The following is a 21,727-nucleotide window of genomic DNA, read 5'->3' as shown; positions in this document are numbered from 1 at the left end:
ATAACTCATTTTTTTCTTATGCATTTGGCAATGGCAGCTTCCTTTATATAACTGAAAATAAATAGGACTGGATATACATAATAAAGCAGTATTTATTACATTAGGCGACTTCAATGAATTTGATACTGATGAGTTAGAAAACCATCTCTTACTTAAACAAGTTGTTCTTTTCCCAACTCGCAAACAAAATTGTCTAGACAAAATTGTTACTGATGTTGATAATGTCTACGAAACACCCATAAAGCACAGTCCATTGGTTGCTTGTATTCGATCGATGGGCCAATGGATAACTCGGGAATCATGGGAGGAGGTGTATTTGGCAGAATCTGGAGAGAAAATGGCAGAAGTCCTTGAAAATATACTAAAACAAAAATACGAAGAACATTTTCCACAAAAATTAATTCGACGACGAAATAATGAAAAGCCGTGGATGAACTATCGCATACATAAATATTGATTGATGAGCGACAAAAGGCATATAGATCTAACAATATAATTTTATGGCGAAGCCTAAGAAACAAAGTAAAGCATGAAAGTATTAACAAAGCTAAAGAGAAACATTAAAAGGATAATATAGAAGGACTAAAAAATGCATAATCCGGTAAATGGAATAAAAAAATTAAAAACATTACAGGGTATAACAATAAGTCGGACAATGTTAAATTAAATAATTATAGTGAATCTGTTGAAGAACAGGCTGAAAAAATTAATGAGCATTTCTCAAGAGTAAGTTGCCAACTTCCACCACTCAGATTGGAAACACTTCCCTCGTACTTGCCTACAACACCACCCACCAAAATATACCAGAAAGAAATTTAGAGCTTAAACAAATTAAACTCCAATAAATCTGACCATCCATATGATATTCCGGTGAAACTCATTAAGTTTTCTTTTGAATAGCACAACCCCTATATTTAATCGTTAATACCTGTCTAAACGAAGGGGTGTTTCCAACTGTGTGGAAGACCGCATCAATTGTACCAGTACTTAAAGTTAAAAAACCGACAATGGTTGGCCAATTACCACCTATTTCACTAACTAAAATATTGGGTAGAGTATTTGAATCATTCCTAGCAGGATGGTTACAAACGGATTTCGATTGATTTCAGTATTGGATTGTAAACAGTATGGTAACGTGAGAGGAGCTAGTACAACACATTACTTAGTAGATATGTTGAATACGGTTATATCAAATATTGATGTGCCAGGGACCTATGCCACATTATGTAGGCCTACACTTGATTTCACAACTGCGTTTGATAGGATAAAACCATAATTTTGCTATTTCAAAGATGATAGAATCTGGTGTTTGACCGTCGATAATTCCAACAATCAGCAGTTTGCTGATGAATCGCACCCAGTGTGTGAAATTTAAGGGACATTGTTCTGAACTAAGAACTATAACGTGTGGGGTCCCCCAGTGTACCAAACTGGGACCCAGCATATTTACCGTTACGGTGAATGATGCGGGTAACACCACTGATAATCGTTGGAAATTTGTGGATGATCTAACACTGGGAGAAATAATTAATATTAAAAATAATAGTACATCATCAGAACTCCAATTCCATTTAGATGCCTTTGGGTGGTTGGTGTAAACAAAATGACATGCTACCCAAGCCATCTAAATGCCATGTTATTAATATAAATTTTATGAAATCTCAAATAAACTACCTCAATTTACTGTGAAGTGGTGAAAAAATTGATACTGTACATAACATGAAATTATTAGGTCTTGAGCTACAAGACAACTTAGGTTGGGATATCCAAGTCAAAAGTATTATTTCTAGAGCAAGTAGAAGAATGTTTCTTCTTTATGCATTGAGAGGCTACAGTGCATCTTGGTGACATGTTAAGTATTTATCAACTCTATATTCGACCACTGACTGAGTATGCATTTGTTGTTTGGCACTCTAGCATTACAAAACATCAGACCAATGAAATTGAGAGGTTGCAAAAAGCGAGCATGCAAAATTATACTTGGCCAGGACTATGAGAGCTATGATACGGCCCGTGCTCAACTTAAAATTACCGGCCTTGCTGAACGTAGAGAAAAATTAACATTACAATTTGGAGAAGGTATCCTTAAGTCAGAGAGGCATCGTAATATGCTGCCTGCTGAAAGACCAAATATATCTAGATTACGTAACCCCAATAGATTTACATTACCTAAAATAAGAACTAACCGATATAAAAATTCAACGATTCCCTATACTATAAACAAATTAAATTCCTCCTGTGAAAAATTAAATTTAAAAAAAAAATGATTGTGCAATATTACCGCCTAAAACAATCAAATGAAGAGCACTGCAGATAACGTTTAATATATACTGTAAACATTTTTAATATTCTTTTTTAGTTATATTGTATTTGTATTTTCCGAAATTTAATATATTTTTGTAGATTTTTAATGTTGTGAATATTATAGTGAATAATTGTGCAATATTGCCACCTTTACTAAAAGATAATATTAATAATAATAATCAAATAAAGAACAGTGCAGATAGGTTTTAGTAAATACTGTAAAAATGTTCTTTTTGTTAAGTTAAAATGTAATTGTATTTTCCAAAATTTTGAATATATTTTAAGATTCTTAATATTGTAAATTACAGTGAATAATTGTGCATTGTAATTGTTTTTTCCGAATGTATTGTTGTATTTTTATAGATTTCTTTCAATATTTTTTATTGTAAAACAAACATTATTAGCTGTGTTATTGCTTTTGTAGTAATAAATAAATAAATAAAATAAATAAATAAATACTTATCAGACAATTGTACGAATGAAAAAAGTATCATTTTACACACTACATTAAATGTTATATTGTGAAAAAATATGTCCACATTAGGCTCACATACTTTTAGATAACGGATTACTTTTAGAATTATGTCTTTTCTAGTTAAGTATTGTTATTATTAATATAATTTTCTACATAATTTATAGCAATGTAGTTAAATTCATTTTTTCACAATTTGAAGTTTGGAAGCTACAGACCATCTCAACTATGTCTAGCCAGGCCTAGCCAAGGCCTAGACAGTCATTTTAGGCTAACTATCCAAAGCAGTCTTCTCTCTCCCTGTGGCTGAGAGAAGTTTTTTTTAAATTTTTATTACATATTATTAACCCTAAACAGCGTATGCTAGTATTTGGTTCTTCTACTCTCTGTCTCTTGCTAGACCTCATAACTCGCTGCACAGTAGCCTTAGCCTAATCGGCTATTTTAGAATCGGTGTAATCGACAGTTGGTTTCTCTTCTCTTAATCAAAGATGGTAGAAGTGAGTTTAGTGCGTTGTAAGCTGATACTGATGAGTTCACTATAAATTTACCCCTATATTTATACACACTAAAATAATTTATGCATATGTCAGTAGCGTCCTTTTTTGTTTTATTTTAAAAGGAAACAAAGAATATTTTATGTAAACGTTAACCATTTAAATGAAAATGAAACTTAATTTAAAGTTGGAAATAATAATTTGTTTTTTCTTTTTTTAAAAAGAGTGAAACTAAAATCTTGCTTGACGTCATCATTCATTCAATTCGGCGCTCCGTTGTTAAAATTTCCGGAAGAAATTAAGTACATGTCGGTATACTTCTATCAAGATATACTTATTATGTCACTTCAGTCATTCACATCTTTTTTATTTTTTTCATTGTTTAATTTCCGAACTAAATACCAAACAACTCTATTGTCTTGTCTTTCCACTTTTGGCAGACAACTGTTACCGTTGGCCGTTTTGTGAATAAACTAACAACAACAGTTTTCGAAATAATAAATTGCATATAAAACTACATTTTTTGGTTATCTGTACTTGGCGGATAACCCCCTTTTTATTGTCAGGATCTTTTTCTTTTTTCTATCTTATTCTTCTGTCCACGAATTTTGCCCGCAGCGTATCTCTTATACTTGTCAACATAAGATTGTATAACTTTGTCATACGATTGACCTGTAGCTGTACCCAGTAAACACAAAACGTTAAAATAACGTTTTTAATTGGTTTTAGTTTGGGTTTCGTTGTTATGAAACGTTTATAAAACGTTTTTAAAACGTCACCGTGTAAAAGTACATTTTTTAGGTGATACCAAACGTTATAAAAACGTTATAATAATGTATGCAAAATACTAATAAACAAAGTGTATCAGTACAATAAAACCAAAACGTTCACAAAACGTTGTATCACAACCAATTTTGCACCAATTTTCAGAACAATTGTTATCGTTTTTACAAAACGTTTTAAAAACGATTTTAAAACGTTGCCATGTGCAGTTGTTTGAACCAGAAACGTTATAAACACGTTAAAGTAACGTGCGCAAAATACCCGCAAACAAGTGCATAGATGTGCGTCACCGTTATATGACTTTAGAGTCGCGCAGCGTAAGTTACGCGCGATTTTATGGATTTCTCGTATTTAACATAGATCGAAAACCATAAAACAATTTAAATTGAAACTTGGCAAAAGTGTAATTTATATCATGCGCTTACTTTCTGTGGGAAAAAAATGGCATGTTTCACGCGCGTTTAAAATTTCAAAATGCGAAAAATCAATTTCTGATCAACTTCCTACGCGTTTCATGTCATTTTAAGCACGTAGGGTTAAAACATATATATATACTTTTTTGCGTGATTTATGTTTTTCTCAAAGATTTTATATAGCCGAAGGCTAGATCGCAATGAACAGTGTTATCGCAGTTCAAAAAGTGATTCACAATGGAGAGGGAACCAACCAAGATGGCGACTGCAATCGACCAATCAGATATGCCCTACGCAGTACGCACTGCTATACGCCTGCGTTGAGCCTATCTGCGTGAGAACGATACGCAACGCAGCGTTCTATAAGTATCACGGTGCTGACGTCACGACGGTAGGTGGCGCTGCGTTGTTGCTAGCGCCAGAGCCATATATAGAGAGAGTTACGACTTCGAATGGATTAGAAGCCATGTTTGTGTCCAACTATTCCTATGTAGCGTATGGAGTTGAGTCTTTTGTTTTGAAAATGTATAACGTTCAAAAGGCTTTAATTATCGAATTTAATATCAAAACAATCAATTTGATTAAAGGTTTTTGTTAAAATAATAAAAAAATTTACTACTGCGAACATGATTAAAAACAACAAAAATAGCAATTTCGGAACGGCTCTGGTTGTGCGCTCCATGCACGCTCTACGCGTGCGCGTTTAGTTTGTACAGCGATTCTCTATAGTAATGCATTGTTTTTACATTTTGTTGTTTAAAAATCATGTTCGCAGTAACTTTATGATTTCGTTATTATCTTAACAAAAACCTTTAAACAAATTGATTGTTTTGATATTAAATTCGATATTTAAAGCCTTGTGAATGTTATACATTTTTTAAGCAAATGACTCGACTCCATACGCTACATAGGCATAGTTGGACACAAACATGGCCGGTGTGCACACCACGTGACTTTCTAAAATCCGTGAACGCAAAGTCGTAACTCTCTCTATATATGGCTCTGGCTAGCGCCAGAGCCATATATATATAAAGAGTTACGACATTGGATTATAGTCACGTGATATGCAGATCAATTTGTGTCAAACTTGTCTCCGTTAATGCATGTAAAGTATAGGAGCAAGAAAATACTTTAAACTTTTTGTTATATTTAAAAAAATGTAATTGCCCATTTTACGGTGAAATATCGATGCGCACAGCGTACAGATATACGTATATATATTGTGTCTATAATAACAAAAGAATAAATGCTAGGGCATACATGCAAGTCAGGATACATCAAAGCATGAACCAATACAAAAAACACACAAATTCACCCCTCTTTTTATACAGTAAAGGCTCTAAGTGTGTTTTTGACACAAACTTTCAGAGACTCGTTCATCATTTCATTTGTAATAATTTTCCTTTATTATTTTAATCTTGTTCATACCCTATTCAATATATTAACAAATATATCCACGACACTCTATTATTTTATTTAGTCATCAAAGCATGCATTATGAATTGAAAATATTACATAATTGTTATTAATAGGACGTAGTTATGGGATGTTTCGTTCCAAAATCAATCAATCGAACTTAATAAATGTACTAGCGCACGCGCGCGCAATATTCTTTGCCGCAAGTACTTCTGTACGCTGTACACATCGATATTTCACCGTAAAATGTGCAATTACATTTTTTTAAATATAAGAAAAAGTTTAAAGTATTTTCTTGCTCCTATACTTTACATGCATTTAACGGAGACAAGTTTGACACAAATTGATCTGCATATCACGTGACTATAATTCAATGTCGTAACTCTTTATATATATGGCTCTGGCTAGCGCAACCAAAAATGCGTTCAGCCTGCCTGAGTGACTCCAAGATCACCAATGGTTTGGAATAGGCTTATTGAAGTAGTCATTTTAAAACTTAATAATGTTCAATAAAAACAAACTAAAATTTCAAAAGATCACTAAACATTTGTTTTTAATAATCTATTTATTCTTCAACTACAGTTTAAGTTAAAAAAAATCAAGCTAAGATACGTAATCAACATAGTAGCGCTGAACGCATTTTTTGGTTGGCTAGCCAGAGCCATATATATAAAGAGTTACGACATTGAAAATTAGAAGCCATTTTTATGTCAAAGAATTCGCACGCTGAGGGCGCGCGCGTCTCTTTTGTATAGCGTTTTCCTATAGTTCATGCATTATTTTTAGATTTTTTTGTCTATAAAATAACGCTTATATTCCGTTTTTATTTTAGTAATTAATTTTATTAATGGTATTAATTTGGTAACATATATATATTGTGTCTATAATAACAAAAGAATAAATGCTAGGGCCTACATGCAAGTCAGGATACATCAAAGCATGAACCAATACAAAAAACACACAAATTCACCCCTCTTTTTATACAGTATATGGCTCTCTGTGTGTTTTTGACACAAACTTTCAGAGACTCGTTCATCATTTCATTTGTAATAATTTGCATTTATTATTTTAATATTGTTCATACCCTATTCAATATATTAACAAATATATCCACGACACTTTATTATTTTATTTAGTCATCAAAGCATGCATTATGAATTGAAAATATTACATAATTGTTATTAATAGGACATAGTTATGGGATGTTTCGTTCCAAAATCAATCAATCGAACTTTATAATGTACTAGCACACGCGCGCGCAATATTCTTTGCTGTCGTAACTCTTTATATAAAAATGGCTCTGTGGCTAGCAACCATGCAGCGCCCTCTATCGTTGTGACGTCACACCGTGATACTCTATACAACTATATAATCAAATGAAATCCTCTAATAGATATGAAAGTGATAAAAAAGAATAACAAATGCTTGGTAAATTGTAGATAACAGTGCGATGAATTCTACTACAAATGGTATAATTGTGTTATTATAAATATAATACATTATTTTGTGTATAAATGTGGATGGGCGTTTAATTATTAGATAGTTGGGTTTGGGGTGGGGGCGATTATTCAAAGTGATGTTTTATTGGGGAGGTGATAATAATAATTAATACATAATAGTTTTGAAACTAACTTCCGCGACAGAGTGGGCCGTTTAGGCCCAAGAAAGAAGACATTTTAGACGGCTTTCACATAGCGGCATAGCCTACAGTTACTCCTGCCAGCTTCTCAATAAAACTCGGCGGCTATCGGGATTTCACTCGATTTTAAATAAAATGTCTTATCATCAAATCTCCCTAGGCTATGTAATTTTATAATACTATTCCCCACAATATATTCCGATGCTTTATGGCGTATATTTAATTTGATCTTTATTAATTTGCAGTTTAATTTTTATGTATGTACCTTCACACGCGCGGTCCGTTCCTAAAATAAACAAAAAATTAAAATGGCTATAGGAAATCACTTTGACCATGGAGGTATAAATTATACCTCCATGCTTTGACCGCGTAATTGAAATTGAGTTGAAAATCTACCGTTGAAATCATAAATATGGAAATATGGAACAATATCGTAATAGTGAAAACTAATGTTATCAAATTTACATTTCACGGTACATCTGAGATAGATCAGGTAGGTATAAGGCAGAGATTTGTACCGAAGTTTTTCCATTGTGCTCGCCTATAATTAACCATAATTTATATATATAGATAATCACTCAGATTGCCCACAATGCTTCATTTAGATGAATGACTTGCAAAAAAAGATTTTACGTGTTTATTTTAAGCAAAGGTCGTTAGACAAGACGAAATTGTTCTCGAGATCATTCGACCGTTACTAAACTGACTGGTGGCAAAAGTAGTATAGTCTATCTTTTGCTAGTGGTTATTGTGAGTAAAGAGTTGTACGAGACAGATAGGTAAGTCCAGAAATGTTACTCTTGCACGTAAATTTCATGATAAATGGTACCTAGATTGTTCGCCTGAAATGTCACTCCATAGTGTGTGCTAGCAAACTAGTCTGGGAGCCCAGAAGGTTTCCTTTAGCAATTTGAGTACCTACAAAAGGTTTAAGGTGTGGAGTATCGGTCGCGCTTGAAATCGGTCGCGTTTGAAATCAACATCCGGTATTTTGTATGGAGCGCCGCTAGATACGCTTTTTATCATAATTAGTTACGTTTGATATCGGTAAGAAAAGGGGGAAACTTTATTGTGTATTTGTGGATTTCAAGCAAGCATTTGATAGTATTAGTAAAATTATTTTATTTACTAAACTTCAACAAATGGGTCTTCTTTTATATATTTATAATATTATAAGAGCAATATATAAGGATGTAAATTTTAAAATTAAAACACAACATGGACTAACAAATAGTTTTAAAAGCACCACAGGACTTAACCAATGCTGTCTCCTATCGCCCATATTATTTATTATGTTTCTTTATGACCTAAAACAATTTTTATTAGAAAAGGATTTACATTTCTGTTCAATAGGTACAACAGTTATCTCTCACTTAATATATGCAGATGACTTTATGCTCATGTCATACTCAAAAATCGGAATTCAAAAACAAATAGATCAATTACAGAAATATTGCACAGAAAATAGCCTGATTATCAATTATGCAAAAACAAAAATAATGGTTTTCAGAAAAGGAGGAAAAATAAGTAACGATGATAAATTTTCGCTAAATGGAAATGATATAGAAATTGTAAATAATTTTAAATATTTAGGTTTCACCATTAACAGCCAAGGTAAATGGAACACCATGGAAAAAGTCACAACAGACAAGACAAAAAGAGCCATGTTTAATTTAAGAAGGAAATTATCTGATTTAGGTTACAATTTTGTTAAAATTAAGAAAAAGCTATTTGAGACAAAGATCCTCCCTATTATCTTATATGGATGCCAAATATGGGGGCATATAGAAGGAAAAGAAATTGAAAATATCCATCTTAAGCATTGTAAATATACATTAAATGTCCAGCAGTCGTGTCCCAACGAGGCGGCCAGAAGTGAATTAGGCCATATCCAATTAAAGTATTACAGACATATTAGAATGATAAGTTACTGGATTAAAATATTAATGATGGAAGACACAAGACTACCAAAATTATGCCTTCTTCAACAAAAGTCCTGGGCCGAGAAGGGAAGCGACTGCTGGGCACTTAATATTAAATATATTCTTAACTATTACGGATTTAATTTTATTTTTTATTTAAATGATATAAATAATAATTTCTTACACAATTTCAGCCAGAGAGTATACGATACAGCTTTACAGAACGGAAGAGAAAGTCTCCAACAAAACCCACGTTTGCGATTTTATAATTATTTTAAAGCTGATTATGTTACAGAAGACTATTTACATGATTTAAATTTATTTATTGAGAAGGGAAGACATCTTAAAATAATTAGAGAAAATAGAATCTGTTTATTTTGTAATACTGGTGAAATTGAAGACGAATTGCATTTTTTATTTAGCTGTTCTTTATACAACAACCTGAGAGAGAAATACATTAAGATCAAAAATCAAAATATATATACCTATTTGAATTATGTATTTAGAAATAAAAGAGAATTAAGACTGTTTATTTTAATGTTTTAGAAAATGCTTTAGTTTAAGAAACGACCGCCTAAATATTGATTCATATTATTATGTAATATGGGCCGAAGGCCAAAATTACGAATAAAGAAAGAAAGTAAAAACCCCTCTTCTATAACACCCCACACTCTTTTTTAAAAACAAATTCTTCCCAGTACAAATTTAATTCAACTTCAGCTTCAAATTGAGAGGGTATACATATCTACGGTTTAAGTATGTTGTAAACTGTCTAAATAAATAGGTGTCATATTGGCTGATAATTAAAATATCCAATTTTGATACTGCGGGCCCCCTAGCCTTCTTTCTTCTCTCACCATCCAAGCCACAACAAACCTTAACTCCTCCCCTGGACAGTTCAAATGTAGTAACTTTTTCTATTACAATTCCAATCATATAGGCTACTTCATTACGCCAGCATTTTCGGTCCTCCTCCTCCCCCTTCAAACACACCCCAGATACTGGGTGATGTGTTTAAGAAGGTTCCAATAACATTTATGTTAGCCATCACTCCCAACCCATAATCCCTCAGCGGCAGTTTTCAAAAGTAGTTTAAAACATTCCCAATACAGTTTCGGTCTTGGTGATAGGCCTACATCCCCACCCCAAACTCCCAGCCCCTTTTCAGGAATAATCAAAATACTTTAACATTTTCCAACCACAATTCCCAGTACAATTGCGATCATTTTGATACCCCATATGTATGGTTACATGCAGAAACAGAAATTTGTATAACGAAAGTGGGCCATTTTGACCACATTGTGGCCCCTAACTTGGATCCTAGATGGAGGATGATGTTCAAATATAGTATTAGAACACAGTAACAGTAAAGAACGTGTATATGTTCAGACATTTTTTGGATCCTAGATGGCGGATGATGTTGAAATATAGTTTAGAACCTTCCCGGTACAATTGCAGTCATTTTGATGCAGTAACAAAAATTTGTATAACGAACAAACAAACAGACGTACAAACTCTCTCACTTATAATATAGACTAGCAATTATACCCGCCCAAGGGCGGGTTTCAAAATTAGTTTAAAGCCTTCTCAGTACATAACACCCGACGCCAGTATTTCCCTATACTCACCAGCCTCCACCCCTCTTCAATAAAACCACACACTCTTTTTTAAAAACAAATTCCTCCCAGTGCAGGACAAATTCAATTCAACTTTAGCTTCAAAATGAGAGGGGTATACATAGCTATGATAGGCCTATAATAGTTTAAGTACGTTGTAAACTGTGTAAATGAATAGGTGTCATATTGGCTGATAATTAAAATATCTCATTTTGAAACTGCGGTATCCAGCCTTCTTTCTCCTCTTACCATCCCAGCCACAATCAACAAACCTTAACTCCTCCCCTGGACAGTTCAAATGTAGTAAATTTTCTTAGTACAATTCCAATCATATAGGCTACTTCATCACGCCAGTATTTCCGCTCCCCCTCCTCCCTCCCAACACACCCCAGATACTGGGTGATGTGTTTAAGACGGTTCCAGCACAAATAATGTTAGCCATCACTCCCAACCCATAATCCCTCAGTGGCAGTTTTCAAATGTAGTTTAAAACATTCCCAGTACAGTTTCAGTCATGGCCCCAACCCAAACTCCCAGCCCCTTCCCAGTGATAATTAAAATACTTTAAAAATTTCTTACCCCAATTCTGGTCAATTTGATAGCAGCTTACTACCCCTAGCCTAAGCAAAATCCCCACTATCCCCTGAACCCCAACTCTCACACCCTATCTCCCAACTTCCCCTCTTCCAAAAAATCCCCGGACTTTTTGAAATGTAGTTTAAAACCTTCCCAGTACAATTGCGATCATTTTGATACCCCATATGTACGGTTACATGCAGAAACAGAAATTTGTATAACGAACAAACATCGAAAGTGGAGAAAAGTGGGCCATTTGACCACATTTTGGCCCCTAACTTGGATCCTAGATGACGGATGATGTTCAAATATAGTTTAGAACATTCCCAGTACAATTGCGGTCATTTTGATGATCTATATGTAAGGTTACGTGCAGTAAAAACAATTTGTATAAATTGGTTACGAGCCTGCATTTGTACCCTTCATTGAGTCCATCCATCTTAATGCCTGGTGGTCAGTATTGAAATTCACAACCATACAGATAATACTTGATATTGATATCCCAAACAATAGAGAGGCACTCTTTTTCCGGCACAGAATATCTCTGCTCATGTACAGATAAATTTCTACTTAAATACATAATGGGATAATCATTACCCTTGTCATCTATTTGGCTCAGCACTGCCCCTATGCCATAATTTGAGACATCGGTTTGCAATATAAATATCTTTGGAGCTTTTAAAAAATTAATTATCATCAGTAAGTCGTTTCTTTAAAGTTACAAAGGCATTTTCACATTGTTCATTCTACTTTAACGGTATTGCTTTACTCTTTAAAGTTAAATCAATCAGTGGCTTAGCAATATCGGCATAGTTTTATACAAATTTTCTGTAATAGCCAGTTAATCCGAGAAATGATCAGACATGTTTCTTGGAAAAAGGTCTGGGGAACTTTTCCACAGCCTACAAATGGCACATTATGACCTAAGTGTAATACACCAAAGAATATATATCATAAGAATGAGTATTCCGCGATTTTAGCATGAGAAATTTGTAACACTAACAGAGAGTGATGCCCATAAGGGCGGATGTATACAGACTAAATAAGACTTGATTTAATAGATATACATGTCACATTAAATAGAATTATGATAATATATTTTGCAATTGTAAAACATTTTATAAAACATATTTAATAACAAACTAGTGTGTATTCACTTCTACAGAAAATTATTTACCACCATTCTAAATTAGTTCACAAAGAAAGGCCGAACAGCAATACCAAAATGCCTATTCTTTGCCATTGCCGCATACTAATTCACGCCCGGTAAATGAAGTATTGTTTTTATGATATAAATTAGAATAAAATACATGTTATTTATAGGATACAAGGTTAAATTTCATTAACATTTATTTGTTTTACCAGAAACGAGTTAAATATAGAAATATTATTAAACTATCCTTCGTGAAAAAACGTAAACAATGATGAAGCAAACTGTTTATTCGGCAGGTTTTACTAAATAAATTGCATGAAATGAACAATTAAATATCCAAACATCATTTAACATGATGTCGGCATGTAGTTGATAACATTTTTTATCATGAAAATACTACTGGTGGTCCAGGCTTAGATTAGTGTATCCGTCACAAAAACCACATGGGCAATATTACTGTTACAGGGAAAATCGCGGATTACTCATTCTTGTTAATACACCCTGTCTACACTGAGTGGGTAATACAATCTGTTCCACTTGGTTATTCTTATCTTTAATACTACTCCATTTACTCATCAATATATACCTTGTCTCATAAAGAAACCCTATGTTGACCAATTTCTTCTATAGGGACTACCCTATCAAATACTCCTTTGAGTGAGTCACCATTAGTTTGCACTTTGATCAGTTCTTATTTAGTTAGGTTCAGCCTATGGGTAAGTTTTATGTTTGACTGTTTTATCTTTAGCTTTATCTTTATCCTCATTTTCGTCAAACAAATTATTCATTTCTGTTCCATTCATATCATCTAAAAACTTCATTGTCATTTAGTACTGTTTTCAACAATTGTACATTAGTTTCTCTAGGTGGCTCTTCTTTAGGTCTAAAGTTACTATCTTTCCCTAACAATATCATGTTGTCTTGTATTCTAGCATCATTTTTTATTCTAGCATCATTTTCTATTCTGGCTTGCTGCCTAGTTAGGACAAACATTTCTTTAGCCATTACTTCCCCATAATTTTGGTCCAAATCATGACCCAATAACATCCTGTCACTATCTTACTTTCTATAACTACCTCAGCTAAAGGGACAGTAATATCGGCTCCTATACCTCTTAACGTAACCCATTTTCCTGGAAAGTAACATTTGGAGGCACTAGACTTTCCCTAACAGCTGACTGGGTACATCCCGAGTCTCTAAGCATAGTTATATCCTGTCCTTCTAATTTTTATGGTAGTGTACACTTCTCCATTTTATTTTCTACACTATCCATAATCAACAAAACGTAGCCATGTAGAAATCGTATGCGCAGTTTGAATGTTCTATTGACATGTCTGTGTTGATGATTAGTTGACACCAACAATTATACTGCTCAACAATTCTGTTTTAGTTTCATTACAATTGGACTACGAAAAGTTCACTTTCTTACGACTGTTAATTTTAAGTAGTTGGTAATATTAATAAGATATGCGATTTTTATATTTGATATTACCATATGAGCCTGCCATCTTCTGTCATTAAAATTGCTTTCATCTATAGAATATTAATTTATGCATTTGACCATGTATGTTGTTAGCGTGTCCTGTGTCCACACACACACAACAATCATGTTTTTAATACATGGCTAAGCAGTGGTTTCTTCATAAATCTCCTTAATTATCGATGTGATTATATTTAAACTGTAGTTCCTGGTGATTGGCTAGTGGTTATGTAATCCACATCACATCCAATCACAGGGCCTAATCGAATGAAAACAGCGATCCCTGATCCGGGATTGGCTGGCTATGTATAGTTGCGATACGTTACCTAGCGGTCGTTTTGAAAAGTACTACTAACACAAGAAGTAGACAACGGTGAGTATATAGATCATGATTACACATTGTATCTACTACACTTAAGATTAGCCTAGGCCTACCTAGGCAGTATCAATGTCGGCAAATCATAGGGTTTACTAGTTTAAGCCTAGAAGGCCTGGGCCTAGGCTAGTATTCTTGCTGATTTTGTAATTTTATAACAAATGAGACAACAAATAGTTATTGTCTCAGATGTAGGGCTACTACAGGTCATAAAATGCTACTTTAAGGTCATAAAAAACATTAGCGTAGATCAATCGCGGCAGAAACCTATACTAATTACAATGATAGCATCTACAAACATCATGCCACCATAGAACGCGCGAAAGAAGCGTAGCCAACAAGGTTAAATGTCGTTGCACATGTGCAGTAAACAATATATTAGGCACGCGACCGTTTCGTTGTTACCATGCGGTTAATTAAACTGTAACATTGTGGGCGGTCGGCGCTCTGTTACAGTTAGTTTTAGGTGGTGCCTGGTCACCGTCTACAAAGCCTAGCTAGCTAGCCTAGGCCCTATAGTATACTGTAGCCTGCCCGCCGGAGTAGACGGCTATTCGCTGTATGCCTAGTACGGTCTAGGCCTAGCAGTAGCTTCTTTATCAACGCTCTCAATAGATGAATACAGTAGATTACATATAGTTTAAATCTTAAGTCTTGTGAAATGTATTTTTTTCAACAAAATATCATCTAGTAGGAAGCCCTATATTTCATATGAACATACTAATTTATATTAAATTATTTAATATGTTTTATGGTGCCTCGCACTTTTGGTACAATAGTGCAGTTACACTTCGTACTGACTCGCTTGAATTGCAATTAACATGGCCACATGGGCCGTCGACTCCACTGACTTCAATGAATCCATGGCTTGCAGTTTGTCAATACCTGTATGGCTCAGTGAGTAAATCGCCGTAACCATTGATATCAATGTTTAGTACGTTCAAGTTCGAATCCTCGACATGCTTAAAGCTAAAAATCAAACTAGACTTTGAAGAAGAGAATAATATAATATATATATATATATAGAATAATCTAATTACAAAACTAGCAAAAGGGATACGAAACCTCACACACACCAAAAAAGCAAAATATAATAAGCCATGAAATAAAAAAAATACTTGGTGTATAACAAAATCCATAGCTTTTTATGAGAGAAGAGTGCGCTTATAATAACCATATATTAAAGCCGACAAAGATCGTGCGGAGCACGGGTTACTGCTAGTAAATCATTATATCTGAAGAAAGAACAATGATTAAAGTCGAGCGGCGTTTTTTGTAAGAAATATTTCTTGTTTTAAACTGACATACCAAGTGAGTTGAACACTACATGATTCAATTTGATTTGATTTGATTTGAATTTATTTGGAAAATCATCATAAAAAATACATACAAAGTGATTACATAAATTACGGACATTACAAATAATACATTTAAAAAAGATTTTCCAGGATAGCCCAAAAAGCTTATCAGCTTATTTCCATTGGGATCCTTTTACAATCTAAAATAAAAAATATAAACATTACAAAGTATTGCATTAAACACATAAATATAACAATAATATAAAAAACAAGTTAAATTAAAGACTATGATTGGACTTATAAAGTTATTTGGTAGAACAGAAATGTGATTTAACATTTTTCTTAAAATTAAATTTGTTTTCTATTTGTTGAATGGAATGAGGTAGGTTATTCCATGCCTTTATGCCTGTATAATAAAACGTTTTAGATATTTGACTATCAGATTTAGGAACTGAAAAACCATTGACACTACTTCTAGTCATATAATGGTGGTTAGATGAAACTCTTTGAAACTTTTCAGTCAAATAAGGTACTGATTTTCCATAAAAAATCTTATGAACATGATGAAGTTTGAGTTGGCAAATTCTATCCTCTAGACATAATTGACCGATTTGGTTCAGTTCGTCTGTACCAATATGTGCACGATTATTTTTATTTAATATAAACCTAGCAACTTTATTTTGACTGGTTTGGAGTCTTTGTTTAAGTTTTTTAGAAACACCTGAAAACCAGGAGCAACATGTATAGTCAAAGTGACAAGTAATCAGTGCCGAACATAGAATTTTACGAGAAAAGAAATTTAGACATGCAGAATGTCTATACAAAAATTTAAGTCTTGAATTAGTCTTACTAAGAACTTTTTGAACCATAGATTCTCCAGACAGGTCTTCATCAAGCAAACAACCAAGATATGAGATCATATTCTTCTTACATATCGACTTATTTTTAAACATAACAGCAAAATCATGAACATTCTTAAGTTTTCTTTTAGTACCAAACAATATTGATTCAGTTTTATAAGGATGTAATGATAGTTTGTTGTTTATAAGCCAGTTGTTACATGATTCCAGGTTTGAACTTAAATCATTAGCTATTTGTCTAATATCATTACCAGAAGACAACAATATTGTATCATCAGCATATAACATAATATTGCAATTTACACTAATTGGGATGTCATTCATGTAGCATATGAACAAAAGAGGTCCTAAAATGCTACCTTGCGGAACTCCACTAGATATAGTACATGGTTGGGACTGAACGCCATTTACTGATGTAATTTGTTTGCGATCTTTCAAATATGATTCAAACCATAATAAAGAATCTTTATCAATGCCCATATGAACCAGTTTTTGCAATAATATCTGATGGTTGACTGTATCAAAAGCCTTTTGTATGTCAAGGACCACCAAACCTGTAAAGTTACCTTTAGATATTTCAGATCTTATATGATCTGTTAAATTAATTAAAGCAGTATCAGTAGAATAATTTCCTCTAAAACCTGATTGAAAATCAGTAATTACATTGTTTTCATTGAGATAGTTATGTAATTGTACAAAAACAGCTTTTTCGATTATCTTAGATATTACTGGTAAGATGCTAATAGGTCTATAATTACTAACTTCCTGCCTATTGTTCTTTTTAAATAATGGTGTGACCTTAGCAAATTTCATATCATTAGGAAAAACCTTTAGAGATAATGATAAATTAACAATATGTGTTATTGGCTGAACAATAATATTAGCTCTAGCAGGAATGTTATCAAGTCCTGTACTTTTGCTAGGATTTAAAGAATTTAGTTAGTCAAGTACAAAATCATTAGATATAGTTTGTAAAACGAAACTGTTTTTCTTTATCCCTTTGTTCTTATAGTATTGTTTGAAGGGTAGTATTAACACCAAATATATTATTACAATGTGGTAATTTATCAGTTAACAAAGAAGCAACATTAGTGAAACATTTGTTGAAGAGATTAGCTACAGAAAATGGTTCAGTGCATGGATGACCATTATTATTAAGTACAATTGTATTTTGAGATTTACTTTGTTGACTAAAACCTGTAGATTTTAGGGTTTGCCAAAGTTTTTTGGGATTACCCTTGTTTTCCTCAATCTTAGTTTTAAAATATTCTGACTTAGCTTTCTTAACATCTCTTTGTATCTTATTTCTTAATTTACAATATTTAGAGTACATGTCTTTACAATGGTATTTCTTAAATAAAAATAGGTGTTTGTCTCTTTGACAAATATCCAGAAGGATATTATCATTCATCCAAGGTTCAGTTCTACATTTAATTCTAACTTCTTTCACAGGAGCTATTTCGTCAATGACACCTAAAAATACAGTTTTAAACCTAAACCAAGCCTCATTTACTTCGTTACATGATAAAATCACTTTTATGTTGGTTCAATAGGGTTTGCTATGTTTTTTTTAGCGCCATGGCTAAAGATACGGTACCTTATCTCTTAGTGTACGTGAATTCTGTAATCAGATTGGTCAATATGTATGAGATATAATTCCGTATTACGCCCATTTACTCAGTCAAGCGGATCAGAAGGGTAATATATCCCGTATTACCTGTTTGATGTTTATACGCGCGCGTTGTTTATGTATTGTATTTTTATCGTTGAGCGCATATGTAGTTGTGATTTCAACCATCAAATATGAACCCGTATTCGACGGTCCATAAAAGAGCTAATCGTAATTGTCGAAAGCTCCCTATTGTTATATTGCACGCCATGTTCCATATTCCAATCGGCCTTCGGCCTCATGGAATATGGAACCAGAACGTAGATATTTCCCGTATTCTGTGAACAAGCAGGGTGTAACTAATAGTATCCTAACTTCTGTTTGCTAAAGGTACGGTAAAATTGTATTACGTCATAATCAGCCAATTTTTTTTCATATCGCGTCTGCAGAGAATGCTTATCGGCGGCGCCAGGCTGCATGGATGTGTGCGCTGATTCTGTGACTCGGGGCTATACCTAGCAATGTTGAATCCAGAAGTTTAATAACGGGGTCGTATTATAATCCGATATGTTGATAGCCAAATTAGAAGTAAAGGAATTATAATTCAATTTTGGAAATTGTGTTTCGTCTAGTTCATTCGTCCATAGTTACTATATATGAGGGGTTTATTTTTATTCCAAATTTAGGCCTATATTTTTTATTAAACTTTGTTTACAGATGGTGACCATAAACAACAAGCAAATGCGGACAATAAAGGGGCCCTCAAATACTATGATTTAGACAGTAGCCCCAGGGCCGAGTCACAGAAATCAGCGCACACATGTAGCTGGCCTCAGCCTTTCACCACTTTCCCTACACAAACAAACCCATATAATGAGTACACAGTAAGTAGGCCTCTTTTGAAACGGTTTTCTGTATTCTAGAATTATAATCAACATTTTGGCTTTTCAATCAACACTACAATATGTAGGCTACATTTAGTTTTTGTCACACACAACGACGACAATAGTGATAAATGAAGCATAAAGATGTTAAGCGGTTGATCACTGTTTTTGCAATATGGAAAAAAATCCAAAGTCCATATACGATGACATCACACACATACCAGACCCCTTATTTCAGCATGCTGATCCGCCCCTGCATGGTGATTGAACACAGTGTTTAATATTATTATGGTATTTGTACAGGCCCGTAGCCAGGGGGGATTTTTATGGTTCGGGCGAACCCCCCTTTACAGCGAACCCCCCTTAACCGACTACGAACCCCCATCCCCGACATCCCCAATACCTCACCACCCTCATCTCTGAAAATCCTCCAAATACGTGCACCACAATACAAAAGGTTATTTGTAAATTTAAAAATTCGTAAACTTGTTCGTGAATAACTCATACCTTATTGTTAAACAAATGAATTGGTTGCCGATTTTCACCTGAAAAATAATACGAATTTTTGGTCCCAGGATTTAACATGATATTGACGCGAGCTTGGGCACGAACGAATCGTACAAAGGAAACCGCTAGACAACTGCGTACCTATTGTTTCGATCACTGGCAGTCAGCATGCATAAAGTATATAGCCTTCCGACGTACATCAAAGAAGGAACGCTGCGGTTACCTACAATATTTATGTGTGGCTATGAAGTATAGTGTATCATCATCATAGAGGATTATAGTGAAATTAATATATTACACTATAATATCTATGGTATCATGTACTGTAGTTTACATTAGGCCTATAGCATTCGATTATTTTTTTCTAGACCACCAGGCCTACTCAACTGTATCAATACCACCTATTTACATTGATATATTTAGTTTCCTCAACAAATTGCTGTAAATAAATATAGATAGAGCTATCAGGGGCGGTCGCAGGATTATTTTAAGAGGGTTGCCCAAAGACTCCAGGGCTATATACACTGAGTATTTGAGCAAGCAAATTGTTAAATGACACCCCTAGATGGCCGCAAATGGTACTCTCGCACGTAAAATTCATGATAAATTTTTTTGTTCGTTCAATGCGAACGTCACAGGGAAGTCCCCGATGAAGGTACTTTTGGTACGGTAATACATTCTAATAACTCTACTCAATTAATGTAAATTAGTTATCAATTAATAATTTTAAAAAGTTATACAAAAAATATGAAGCTGTTGCTATAAATATATTGAGCAAAAGGTTAAATTGTATAATTTGGAATTTTAATTCATTTAAAAATGCTAAATAAAGGCAGATGTTAAAACCACAATTTCCAAAAATTCATTTTTATTTATCCACTATAAACTTTACAAAAGTGTTGTTTTAAACCACACTCCAAATAAAACAAAGAAAATAATGATAGGACATTTGCAGAAAGAAGCAAACTTTGCTCTGCTACCGGTATAACACGGTTCAAATTTCGGAATGTCTATAAAGTACTACGGAAATTCGGCCTGATATTTACGAACGTACGGATATGAAGATAAATAGGGTACTACACGCATCGGAAATACAAAACTATACGCACAATTATGATTTGGCCTAAAAATTGGCCTTAGATTATGCAAAACCCCCGAAAAATTGATTATTAGCCTTGGCAATATGCCTAATATTTAAAAAGAATGAATATAGGCTATATTTCGTTTGTCGATGAATTTTTGAATTCATGTGTGAATGATTGATCCATTAGAGGTAATCTGTGATGGCTCTAGTAACACTGCTATGCGTGGGTAATTTGTGAATAACGTAGTATGCTACATACATGAGCCTAGATAGGGAAGATCTGTACTGTCGTTCATTGCGAGAGGAGGGGGAAGTCCGGTAATGTGTCATGAAAATGTAACAAGCCAGAGATGAATTAAAATCACTAACATTAAGCTGATTGTCGTTGTTTTAGTCGTCGTCAGAAGTTTATTGACCGACATCTATTTCTCGTTTCTTTGATTGAATAATTTTGTTTGTATTATAACACAAGTTCATTTTGGATTTTCAGTAAATTACCAATGGTTTATTCAAAGTCAAACTGTAACTAATCCCTCACTATTCAATCAAAATGTTATTTTTATACTACTATATTTTTGAAAAATGGATTGTGTGATATAAAAATGGATTGATAGTAAAACGTAATAAAGATACGTTCTTGTCTGGTTATTAGGTATTCATACTCTGATGAAGCAGAGGATTATTTTTGTAGCGTTCCATTTAAAATAAATTTTATCACAAAGAAATATTTTGGTTGTGAAGGTCGTTTTAACAATTAGGCTAATATCAAAACATTCAACAATGATAACATGCCCTGCAACTCTGTTTACTAAGCCTATCAAGTTCCGGGTCCGGATGG

The 21,727-nt window shown here is 33.6% G+C and overlaps 2 protein-coding genes across 5 annotated transcripts in view; one reads left to right on the top strand and one right to left on the bottom strand.

Moving 5' to 3' along the window:
• Positions 1-19,121, bottom strand: part of LOC144845486 (E3 ubiquitin-protein ligase RNF170-like) — a 291,346-nt gene extending 272,225 nt beyond the window's left edge. Inside the window, exon 1 of the mRNA XM_078702865.1 lies at positions 19,110-19,121. The gene's annotated coding sequence lies outside the window, so the exon portion shown is untranslated. The remainder of the gene's footprint in view (positions 1-19,109) is intronic.
• The window catches only part of LOC144845428 (uncharacterized), a 38,333-nt gene continuing 24,838 nt past the window's right edge, over positions 8,233-21,727 (top strand). For 3 of the 4 annotated variants that reach the window (XR_013612548.1, XM_078702752.1, XM_078702754.1), the window contains exon 1: positions 19,273-19,298. Coding sequence is in view for 2 of the 4 variants with exons in the window: in XM_078702752.1 (XP_078558878.1) it covers positions 19,288-19,298 (11 nt within the window). In the remaining 2 variants the exon portion in view is untranslated. Of the gene's footprint in view, positions 8,304-19,272; positions 19,299-21,727 lie in introns of those variants that run through there. The other variant, XM_078702753.1, reaches the window with a different exon arrangement.

The sequence above is a fragment of the Antedon bifida genome, chromosome 6 (genome assembly GCF_963402885.1).
Source record: "Antedon bifida chromosome 6, ecAntBifi1.1, whole genome shotgun sequence".
Lineage (NCBI taxonomy): Eukaryota > Metazoa > Echinodermata > Crinoidea > Comatulida > Antedonidae > Antedon > Antedon bifida.
Note: the sequence above shows the minus strand (reverse complement) of the source record. Positions and strands in the feature narration are given on the sequence as shown.